This window comes from Ceratotherium simum, chromosome 31 (assembly GCF_057802395.1).
Source record: "Ceratotherium simum simum isolate JZ-2026a chromosome 31, ASM5780239v1, whole genome shotgun sequence".
Taxonomy (NCBI): Eukaryota; Metazoa; Chordata; class Mammalia; order Perissodactyla; family Rhinocerotidae; genus Ceratotherium; species Ceratotherium simum.
In genome coordinates, this window is record NC_141930.1 from 13,343,834 (window position 1) to 13,356,414 (window position 12,581).

Genomic DNA, 12,581 nt, shown 5'->3' on the forward strand with positions numbered 1-12,581 from the left:
TACACCCCTAGGGTGAACCACCACAAAACTGCCCACCACGAAATGGGCTGAAGAGAAGTCTAGATGTGACAGAAGGTGTAAGTGTATATTATAACGTGACACTGGTACATTAAAAAAAAAATTTCACATCCAGGATCAAATCTCTAATCAAATACCAATGCCAGAATAACCATAACTATCACTGACACACGTTAAGTTTAAAACGGAGGAGCTGCGGTAAAGGGGCGGAAATCGCACACAAACGAAAGAAAAACTTCAAAATCTTCTCTTCCCTTTCAGGCAAGTTTCAGCTCTTCAAATCTACTCTCGCCTTTAAAATACCCAAGTGCTGTTGTGCTCTCAATTCTCATCCCGTTGTAGAAGGAAATCTGTGTTTCTCTTCCCCAAATTAGGAATATGAGAAGTCTTCCAGGTCCTCAAAACCTGAAAGCAGCCCCGCGGGAAGTTTATCTGGCCCAAGGGTGTGAGAGTGGGCATGGTCGTGTGGAAAAGACATCTGAGGGGAAAAATCCGTAAACCACACACCTGTGGTTGGAAAAACAAAACACAAAACAGAGAAAACCCCTCGGGCCCAGACATCATCAGGATGTCGGAGCAGAGACAGAAAAAAAAACAACGTCCGTGTTCAGGTCAGAACCGGAGCGGCGTCCCCTAAGCGGCCGGAGCAGCCGGCGGGCCAGCCCCCGACGCCCTAGAGCCGGCTGTGACCGAGGGTACCGACAGCGCCATTTACCGCGCCCCCACCCGCCCCTCCCCGCCGGGCGCCAGCCAATCCCCTCGCACCATCCCCTTCCCATCGCAGGCCCCGCCCCCGCGCCCGGGATGCTGGGCCCCCGCGGCGTGACGCGAGCACGGCGGCTCCGCCCCCTGCGTCTCTGGCCTCGCCGGCCTTGGGGGGATGGTTCCATCATGGCGTCAATGCAGGTGAGAGGAGTTTGCAGCATCTGGGCGGGCTAGGGAGCCGCCGAGAGGATGCGAGCGTCTCGTCGGGGACGGCGTCTGGGACCCTGGGGCACCCGGGCGGGTTCGGGAGCGGCCCTCGTGGCCCGTCCTGCCTCAGCCTCAGGGCGTTGGGGAGGGGTGAGAGGCGGCGAGAAGAAGGGCGGGGGGTGGGGGGGTCGCGGTCGGTCGAAGCGGACACCCGCCGGCCGCGAAGTTGGGGGAGAAAGAGGGCGAAGGGGAGGCAAGGGCCAAGTTTGGCTTTGGCTGGGCGGCAGTGGTCTCGGAATCCCCTTCCGTTCACGCAGGCGGCCTGCCCGCCCGCCCCAGGGATGCCTTTTCCTCCGTGGTCCCCGGCCGGGCGGAAACAGCTGCTCTCGCCGTTGTCGCCGGGGCAGGGGCGGCCCTGAGAGAGGCTGAGTGTGGGGAGCTGAAAAGGCGTTCCCCGAGAAGGCGGCTGGCTGCAAAGGCGATTCGCGGCCTCCGCTCAGGCCTCCCACGCCCGGCCTCCGGACCGCTCGGCCCCTCGGCTCTCCTCCCTTTGACTCTTAATCCTTTGCCCCGTGGGTACCTTTCTGTATCACCTCCGCACCCTCCACGAACATTCGTCCCCCTTTCTCACTGTCCCCGAAGCTGCCCTTAGTCCATCGACATCATTGGCCGCCTCGTAGGCGATCTCCCCGAGAGCCGAGTCACCAGTCCCCTTAGACCTCCCGGGATAGCTCGCCCTCAAATTTTTTTCCCTGCTGTGCCCCACCCTTGCGGTCGCGGTAAGGCTGCAGCCCTTTGCCCTTCTTCCCCAGATCTTTAGAGGAACCTCAGTTTGGTAGGAAGCGTTTGTTAACTCGTGTTGTATCTGCCTGACTTGGCAACGCGTGGTTTTCTGGCTTTGCTACTTAATATACTCCTTTTTTCCAAATCCAACGAGTTTGGTTTTTTTCAGGCAAAGATGGCAACCACAATTGCAGTTTTGTAGAGATTGACTCGCATTATCTATAGCTTGCATTTAATTTACAGATGAAGACTAGCTCTATCGAAACATATAGGAAGAGAAGAAGAATTGTCGTTTGGAGTGGCAGCTGAGCGCCTTTTAGAGTTTTAACATTTGCTTAAGAAGGAGACCACGTTTTTCTTAGAAGGATTTTGTGCTTTTGTTTCTAGAAGAATAAGCAAGTCTCCCTATCCACCCTCTTTGTTTTTTTCTTTCCTAGACGAGAACAGTGTTTTTCTTTCATCTCTTCTGTTTTCTGCATCTTCTTCCTCTTTTGTGCACGTTTGCTTCACATTGACTTCTGTACTTGTGTTATCCTCTTTCAACCTGTTTCTCATAGAATGTTCTTTTTACAGTTGCTTCTCCGTCTGGACTTACTTGCAGAATAGGAAAAAAAAATTGTATATAACATTCCTAGTTGAAGAGATGTCACGAAACGATGCAGAGAAAAAACAATTTCAGAAACATTACACTTGACACTAGTCTCCACAGAGACGTTAGAGGAGTTTCATCATTTGAGGCTAAAAAAGGAACTGTGGAACAGTAGTTGAACAGTAGATGGGCTATATGACCAGTTTAAGATTATTCGTGCTAAGGTTAAAATTATTTAAGACTAACAATTAATATTAAAATCCCCAACACTTGTGATTATATTTGACAAGAGAATTGTAGGGATAGCTAATTAGCTGGTTAGATTTAGACTTCAAGTGTCTGGAAAAGGCAGATTTTAATTTTTAAGAGAATGGGCCGGCCCCGTGGCTTGGCGGTTAAGTGCGCGCACTGTGCTGCCGGCGGCCCGGGTTCGGATCCCGGGTGCGCACTGACGCACCGCTCCTCTGGCCATGCTGGGGCCGCGTCCCACATACGGCAACTAGAAGGATGTGCAGCTATGACAGACAACTATCTGCTGGGGCTTTGGGGGAAAAATAAATAAATAAAAAATCTTTAAAAAAAAATAATTTTTAAGAGAAAAAGCTGAGTTGGCACAGAACTTAATGTTGATAATCTTGAATTTTACATGGCGACTTAAGCAATGGAAAACAATACTTGCCAGTGCAATACTGCATTTTTCTGACTGTCTTATCACCCTTTTATTCCTTTGTCTTTTGATTAGAGGAATAGAAAACTGATGTTTCCTATTTTAATTAAAATAAAACTAAATCTTTTATTTGTATTTTTTAAATATCTGATAAAGATTTTCTGGTAGTATCTAGAAAAATATTTTAATATAGATAAACTTTTTGAAACACAGCACTACTTTCTGTGATTATTCTGTGTCTGGTGAACAACATTTTTTCCTACTTAGTAGTAGAATTTAACTCTTTTCAGAATAACTAAGTTACACATAAAACTGCAACCAAATTATGAAATTTGTTCATTCACTCATGAATTATTTTTTGAGGGCCTACTATGTATCAAGTACTCATCTAGGTGCTGGGGATATGGCAGTGAACAAAAGCAAGATTTCTGCCCTTGTGGATATAGTAGTCCAATTGGGGGAGACAGATAAGAACAAAATATTTGCTAGTTGCACATTATATTAAAAGGTGATAGTGATATGGAGAAAAAGCGTGGAAGGAGGTTGTGAAATGGATATTTTTGGGATTTCAGTAGAGCGCTTAGGAAAAAGTACACTGTACATGAATGCTGCTCTGACCATGTCCTTGCCTAGAAAGTTTTCAGTAGATTTCTTTATTTTACCCACACCGGGATATTACTACTGCTGAAGAGGTTATTAAGCTTTAAGAGGAACTGTGTTTTAAAAACATGTATATCATACAAGTGTAACATAGGATTTGATTACTTGAATTGATAAAATGAAATAAATTAGTCTTCAGGATCAATAACATCAAGTAAAGGTAGACTTTGAATTTCTCATTGAAGAGGATTGAGGTTGTAATTGCTTTAGTGTACTCTATCAGTGCCTTCCAACCTTTTTTCAGGTCGTGGCACAGATAGAAAATAATTTTTGATTTGTGCGCTAAGGTGGGTAAGGTTGTTGGAGGTTGGAAGCACCTGGCCAGGCAGCTCCAGGTGAAACATTGGGGATGAGGATCAATATTCTGGTACACCTGTAATGCTGGAGAAGCTCTGCTCTATAATATTGCTAGAGTTGTTCAATATACAGTTCAAGATTGTAGTTTTCAAACTTAGCTGAGCCCTTTGAGACGTTCTTTCCCATTTTTTTCTTCCTACTGTTTCTTCCTAGAACAAAGTCACAAATGGCTCGGTAAGATTATGGTTAGATTATGTTTTAAGAAACTGTTCTTAGAGAATGGTGGGCTTATGGTGGTACTTAAAATTGGCAGGAGTTAAATAGATGTACATTTAATTTTGGTAATTCTAGAAATCTTAAAATATTAAATGGAAAGTTGTTTGTAGCAAATTTTTAGATTTGGCGTTTTAGCGACTTTCATGATTTGGTGCAGACTTTGTATCTCCAAACTACAAAAGCATTATTAAAGTGAATTTTTATGTGATTCTAAACATTTCTTAAAAGTGTAGCAGTATTGGGATATTCTGTTTTCAGCTAAACCATAAAACTGTATTTTTTGTGTCATGTTTCTTTTTTCATTTTGTACTTAATCTTTTTTTTTCTTTCTTTCTCTTTTGGCTCACTTCATATTATGAAATACTTAACTACTTTGGCCTCCTGGATATATTTTCTGATTTTAGAACTTAGCTGTTTCATTCAGACCTATCTTATATTGGAAGCTTTTAAGTATACCTTGTATACTTTTCTAATTTGACCGTCTAGATTTATTTATTAATTTTAGGTATGAACTCCCCTTACATTATGTGTTAAGATCTTAGAAAGTCAGTGCGTAGTAGTCCATAATTTGTCAACTCTAAAAACAGTGATAAAATTGAGAGAAATGGTCAGTTGAATTCTTAGGGATTTTCTGCATTTTCTTCCTCTCTCTTGCCTAATTGGTTCTTACACTATTGACTGTTGATTTGGCTAGATAGAAGGAGATTGAGATCTAGTAACAGGAGATGGATTATAAATGCGTGCTTATTTTCAGATGATTTAGAAACAATAAATTATTTTGGATTATTCACAGCTCTGCATTGCTCTTTGCTCAAGTAATTGGCTGTAGTGATTGAGAGAGATGGAATATGGGCTCATACCGACATTACTATTATTGTAGTCACATTCCCTTGACGATTAGAATCCGTATGACTTGGGCCGGCCCTGTGGCTTGGTGGTTAAGTGCGCGCGCTGCGATGCTGGTGGCCCGGGTTCGGATCCCGGGTGCGCATCGAGGCACCACTTCTCCGTTCATCCTGAGGCCGAGTCCCGCATACAGCAACTAGAAGGATGTGCAGCTACGACATACAACTATCCACTGGGGCTTTGGGGGGAAAAAATAAAATAAATAAAATCTTTAAAAAAAAAAAAAAAGAATCCGTATGACTGTTTGTTGATGTCTTCATGAAAGGTTACAGCATAATCAAAAGTTAGAAAATTGGCCATCATCTTGGATCCTGAGATTTACTAAGCAGTGGGAGCTTGGGGTGTATAGCTAGAATTATAGTATCAGAGCAAGTTGGCTGCATACTCTGGTTAGGAATAGGGCTGTGAGGGAGTTATTGGAGCAAGTGCCAAGGGAAGAGGGGAACAGCGTAGAAGAGAATTGAGGGTGTTCTGTGTGAATGATAAACATAAGTAGATAGTAGACTACGTGTGAACAAAAGCATAAAAAGCTAGGGTAATCATCTTCTCTTAACTCCTAAAGCAGTCATTGTGGTACTTTTATTTTTGCTGTTAATCAATTACTGCTTTATGAGATGCCTTCTGTTTTTGCCCTGAAGTGTTTGTTTGGGTCTTTTGCTTAACTTTTCAGGTCTCTTCCACTCCCCTGAGCCATAGATTTCCAAGAGAACAGGAAAAATGCTTTCTCTCTATCCCTTAAATGTGCACAGAGTGACTACAGTAAATGTTTGTCCATCACTTGACACTTCAAAATGGCATTCCTAAATAGCAAATTCTGCATTAGTTTAATTCTATTTTAGAGAAATCTATTAAGCGATTTTATAATAGTAAGATTGAATACCTGTAAAGGAATAATCAAAAATTCATATTTATATTATATATATTTCCCCCAAAGTTGGCTTATTTTCCTGATTTATGTGTTTACCGTTAACTTTAATGTTTTTCAAAATGTTTTTATATTGTTTCTCTTTGATTTCTTATTCTGACCTTCTAAAAGCAGATAATCCTATTTCGTTCTAATTGAGACAGATAGAGTGATTTCTGGCAAGTAATCCCTTATTTGGAAAGTGACTTACCCAAAATTACATAGCAGCTGAGTAGGGAAGCTGCAATTAGAAACCAAGCTCTGAAATCTGATGCTGTGAAGTTGTGGGTAATGAACATATTAACAAGTTTGGCGTTGTAGAGAAGTCATTGGGATAATTATTTAACTTTTCAGTCACGAATTAAGCATTTACTAAAATATTTTTATAGGTTCTATAGCTAAGAAAATGAGAGGATAATATTCCTCATACTTTATAAAGTTACTTTATGCATCAAATTTTAAAAAGAAGTTCTTTATGCACATACTTATGCACTGAGTAAAAGTATAATTGCAAATCTTTACTATTCAAAAATAATCTTTATTATCAAGGAAAGTTTTAAAAGTAGGGGTGATCTGGCATCTTTCTGAAAATATCTTTCTGCATAGTATTTATCTAAATTGAGCATTTGTTAGATGAATTTTATTGCATCTTTATATCATTGCAGTCTGCTTCATTATTAATTTTATCTACAATATACTTGTTCATGTTTGTCAGGTGTTTTAAAATTTTCCTCATTTGATAGCCTTTATTTGTGAATGCAGTTTTTGGATCACCAACAAATGGAGCATGCCTTTGAGTTATTTTATGCTGAGAAAAACTCTAATCTCATTTAGTTGCTTTCGTAAAACTTCATTAGAAAAAAAAGCACAGGATCTGGAATCAAAAAACTTGTGTTCTGATTCTGTTTTACTACTTAACAGTTACGTTGCACAAAAATTAGTGTGTAGTGTAGTGGTTAAGACAAAAGCAGATTAAAAGGTAAACATCTATCAAACTGCCTTTCTGATTTCTCTTCCTCAAACCTGTTCTTTCTGTAGTATTCCCCATGTTGGTACATGGCAACTTCGTTCTTTAATTTGTTCAACCGGAAACCTTGGTTTCATCCCACCCCATAGTCAAACCACCAGCAAATTCTGTCCAGTTCTACCTTCAAAATATATCCAGGATCCAACTGTTGTCCGCTCTTCTGAGTTACTCAGGGGTGTAAATCCTCCTCCTCCCTGACCTGGATTGTATCAACTGGTAACTGGTTCCCCTGCTTCTGCTCTTGTTCCCTTGCTGTCTTTTCTCAACCCGTTATTTAGATTCTTTCAAATCAAAAGTCAAGTGTCATTTCACTCACATCCCTCCTGTGGCTTCCCTGTTTTACTCAGAATATAATCCAAAATCCCTGTTAATGCCTAGAAGGTCTTACATCATGTCATCTATCTCGTTCAACACCCCCCTCAGGACCCACTTCCCTACAGCCTTCTTGCCCTCCTTGCTATTTCTGCTGCAGGGTCTTTGCCCTTGTTATTTCCTCTGCTTGGAGTGCTCTTTTCCACATACCCGGATAGCTCACTTCCTTTTTTCTCTCAGATCTTTGTTCAAATATAATTTCCTCAGAGAAGGCCTTCCTTGCCGCCCGATATAAAGTAGCTCTCCTGGCACTTGTAATTCCCCTTACCCTGCTAAATTCTTCATAGCCCTGACATCTTATTAATTAATTAACTATTTCTCGAGGACATAACCCAGTACCTGGCATGTAGTAGGCCCTCAGTAAGTGTCGAAGGAGTAAGTGAACACAGCTTTTGGATTCAGATAAACTTGCTTTGAATTCTAGCTTTGCCGCTTAATAGCTATGTAACTTTTCTTTCCAACATAAAATGGAGATAAAAGAATTATATGGGATAAAATTACTAATTACTTCATGTCGTGGATCTTCAGACTTGTTTGTGAGTTATATCTTATAATGCTACTTGCCTGTTACTTTATAAACTACTGCTGTCAGATACTCACTTTTACAAAAAATTTGATTCCTGGTCCTCTGTTGGCCATCAATGGAAAAAAGTAGATTTCCTCTATGATCATGTGTCACATGAAGTCTCTCCTTGTATTTCCACACCACAGGAAGGAGGGAGGAACTTTGGTTTCTAATTAGTGTGTATTCTTTGCCAGTCCTCTTCAGAATTTGAGAATTAGCCAAGTAAAACTTTGAGCCTTAGATATCGGTTTTAAGTGGCACATTCAATTTTTTTCTTTTTTTAATTGAAATATAATCACATATCATAAAACTTACTTCAGTGGTTTTTAACATCACGACCTTCATCACTATCTAATTCCAGAACATTTTCATTATCCCCTAAACAAACCCTTTACCCATTAGCAGACACTTCCCATTCTCCCGCCCTTAGAAATCACTAATCTGTTTTCTGTCTCTCTGGATTTGCCTGTTCTGGGTGTTTAATATAAAAGGAATTATACGATATGTGGCCTTTTGTGGCTGGCTTCTTTCACTTAGCATAATGTTTTTGAGGTGCATCCATGTTGTATCTTGTGTTAGTACTTCATTCCTTTTTATGGCTAATAGTCCATTTTATGATTATACCACAATTTATCAATCGATTGACATTTAGTTTTTTTTCCTGTTTCCATTCATCAGTTAATTGACTATTTGTATTGTTTCTACTTTTTGAAGAATGCTGCTTTGAACATTCATGAACATGTTTTTGTGTGGACAAGTTTTAATTTGTCGTGGGTATACACCTAGGAGTGAAATTGCTGGGTCATTTGGTAACTCTATGTTTAACCTTCTGAGGAACTGCCAGACTTTTCTATGGCAGCTGCACAATTTTACATTCCCACCAGCAGTGTGCAAGGTTCCAATTTCTAGATGTTCTGGCCAATATTTGTTGTCCATTTTTTTTATTATAACTATCCTAGTGGATGTGAAGTGATATCTCACTGTGGTTTTGATTTGCATTTCTCTAATGACTAGTGATGTTGGGCATCTTTTCTTGTGCTTATTGGTACATTTCTGGGAGGAATGTCTCTTCAAATCCTTTGGCCATTTAAAAAATTAAGTTGTCTTTTTGTTGAGTTGTAAGAATTCTTTTTTTGTGTTTTTTTTTTAATGTAGAGTTCCATGTGTTTATTGACTGCTAGCTTTGGCTTCTGTGCAGCTGAGATACACATTCAACCCTAGGCTTTTTTTTTTTTTTTGTGAGGAAGATCAGCCCTGAGCTAACATCCATGCTAATCCTCCTCATTTTGCTGAGGAAGACCGGCTCTGAGCTAACATCTATTGCCAGTCCTCCTCCTTTTTTCCCCCAAAGCCCCAGTGGATAGTTGTATGTCATAGCTGCACATCCTTCTAGTTGCTGTGTGTGGGACGTGGCCTCAGCATGGCCAGAGAAGCGGTGCGTCGGTGCGCGCCTGGGATCCGAACCCGGGCCGCCAGTAGCGGAGAGTGTGCACTTAACGCATAAGCCATGGGGCCGGCCCTGTAAGAATTCTTTATGTGTTCTGAATACAAGCCACTTACCAGCCAGTGATTTGCAAATATTTTCTCTTATTCTGTGAGCTGTGTTTGCACGTTCTTGATGGTGTCCTTTGAAGCACAAAAAGTTTTAATTTTGAAGTCCAATTGATCTATTTTTTTCTTTTGTCATTTGTGCTTTTAGTGTCATAGCTAAGAAGTCATTACCTAATACAACATCATGAAGATTTACACTTTATTAGACCTATGTTTTCTTCTGAGAGTGTTATAATTTTAGCTCTTACATTTACATCTTTGAATCATTTTGAATTAACTTTTGTAAATGGTGTGAGGCATATTTTTGAAGTTATAGAGCTCCAAGCTGAGAGTCTATCAGGTTTTTCTGCTGGATTCAAGTTATTTCTCTAGGTGAGTGGAGCCGTTAGCTGTTTTTGAGATGAGAATTTCTTTTGCAGCCCTACTACTAAAAAATGTGTTTGTAATCCTAATAAACTGAGAATATTTGTATATTCACATGTTGGCTTTTATTGTAATGGAAATAGGCATACCAATTTAAAATTTTAGATTTACTGAAGCTTTGAGCCATAGGGCGTTTTAGAAGTCATCTAGTCTAACCATCATACCTTTTCTTTAAATCATTACTGTATTTTGTGATTAGAGGTAGTTGATAAAATGTAATTTGTTTACTTTTGTACTGCATGAAAGGAAGATATATTGAGCAAATTGAGTATATAGATTTGTTTTTTCGTATATAGGTTTGATATGAGAAAAGTTGTTACATTCTTAGGAAAACCAATGTAAGGATCCTAGTGGAGAAAATTACATAGCTGGGGCATATTGGCGCCATGTTTGCTTTTTATGTTGTTTAGTGGAAACCTCATAGAATTCATTTTTTTATAACAATTAGTTTGAGCTGCCTTGATTTGATATTTCTACAGTCCATCCTCATTATTCATGAATTCTGTATTTGTGAATCTGCCTACTTGGTAAAATTTATTTGTAACCCTAAAATCAATACTCATTGTGCTTTTGTGGTGATTTGCACATGTGCAGAACAGCAAAATTTTGAGTCGCTGGATGTGCACGTTCCCAGCTGAGGTCAAACAAGGCAACTCTCTGCCTTGTTTCAGCTGTCGTACTGAAAACAGGTGTACTTTTCTGAGTCTGTTTAGTGCCACTTTTCTGTATTTCTGTGCTTTTGGTGATTTCACTGTTTAAAATAGGTACCCAAGCAGTGGTCCTAAAGTGCTGTCTAGTGTTCCTGATTGCAGGAAGACTGTGATGTGTCTTATGTAGAAAATGTGTGTTGGATAACCTTTGTTCAGGCATCTGCTGTTGGCCTTAAATTTAGTGTTAATGAATCAACAATGTATGTTAAGGAATCCTTAAATGGAAACACACAAAAACCAAGGTTATTATTGATGGGTGGAATGTGACTAGAGGATTGCGGGAACCTAACCCTGTATTTCCCCTAGGAACAGTGGTTCAGTATTTGCTAATTCAGTATTTGCTGCAGCTTTGTAGAACATAACTACTGTGAATAACAAAAATTGTATTTTGATTTAAATTTCAGTCCATCTTTGATTTGAAATGTATTGAAGCCAGATTAAAACTGGTAAAATGTAATGTTGCTACAACCTGGTTCCTTGTTGGCCTTTTTCCATTTTCTACTGTAGATCGATAACTTGCCCAGTTTTTTTCTTGAGTTACCCTACAGTTCAAGTTAGTGGTTTTCAATGTTGACATTATATTGAAATCACCTGGGAAGCTTTAAAAAAGAAAAACAACTATCCCCAAAGATTGATGTAATTGGTATGGAGTGCATCCTGGGTATTGGAATTTTTCTTAGCTCCTCGGTAATTCTAATGTGCAGCCTAAGTTGAGAACTCATCTTCACTGCAATGGGGGAATTTAGGTGTGCAAATTTGTAAATTGCGTAAGGTGTAATACATCTCCTTGGACCATATTTAGAGTTCAAGAAATGGTAGACATTTGAAGGTTGATACCTGTGGAGACACCTTTAAGAACCAAATTCGAGACTATGGAAATGTTTATATATGTTCCTAGTTGTATAATCACAGTTCTATCAAAGAACATCCATTTCCTGTACACGTCAAAGCAAATGTTGACTGCCTTATCAATTTTAGTGAAATCTCTTGTTTGGTGGCTATTTTATACAAACAAACAAAAGTATCTGCAGTGAGAGTTCTTTGTGGAGGAGGATTAGTGAACAAAGGACACTCAGGTGGTCCCCTGGGCTCATTTATGAGCTGAGTGAGTCTTCAATTCAAATTGTGTACCTAGACAAACTTACACATTTTGTATCATGAATCTGTGGAGGTGAATACGAATGATTACAATCTCAAATTTTTGTTGTTGTTTTAATTAATTTTAGGAGCCCTGTATTAAAATATGACTAGCCCTTGGAATGTTAGTCTTGAATGTTTGAATGTTGAATAGCCCTTGAATGTTTTCAGTCTTTTGGCCCTTCATTAGGGCCACTGTTGTTGCTAGCCCTTGCATCTCCCATTCTAAGGCCTATGGCTGAACTTTTTATCAGTTCATTAAAATCCCTCGAGTCAGGTTGCTTATGATTCTGGGTCCCGGGTCTATCTCCTCTGTCCTTAGGTTGAAGTGGAGATTATTGCAAATATGTAGATTCTGTCAGTATCCTTTACCTAGGCATACTTAACAACTCTTTTAAATCACTTTTTATATTGGACTTTCATTTTTAATTTTGGGTAGTTTTGACAGCTCCCTGTCTTGTCTTTTCATTGTTCCTGGGATTTTTTTTTTTTTTTATTTAACTTATCTAGCAGGTTATTTAATTAGCCCTTCCACTCTTTGTACTACCTTGCTGAATTCAAATTTTACTCAAAATCACTTTAGTTCTTTACATCTCTATACCTGACATCATGAATCCACCAAACTTAGCTTCAGTCCTCACAGCTATGCACACTTGTTCTTACCTTGTGTGCCCTCATAGCATGTTTTACCTCTCACATAGGTTTTTTCACTTCTGCCTTATACTTGCTATAAAGGTACTTGGTCTTTATTGGATTTTTAGTTCACTAAGGGCAGTGTGCTACT

General features: G+C 39.7%; 1 protein-coding gene across 5 annotated transcripts in view; it reads left to right on the forward strand.

The window, feature by feature from the left end:
- Positions 1–822: 822 nt before the first annotated feature.
- The window catches only part of UBE2W (ubiquitin conjugating enzyme E2 W), a 120,666-nt gene continuing 108,907 nt past the window's right edge, over positions 823–12,581 (forward strand). For 4 of the 5 annotated variants that reach the window (XR_015549237.1, XM_087420431.1, XM_004436289.3 and 1 more), the window contains exon 1: positions 823–924. Coding sequence is in view for 4 of the 5 variants with exons in the window: in XM_087420431.1 (XP_087276557.1) it covers positions 823–924 (102 nt within the window). In the remaining variant the exon portion in view is untranslated. The remainder of the gene's footprint in view (positions 925–12,581) is intronic. The other variant, XM_087420432.1, reaches the window with a different exon arrangement.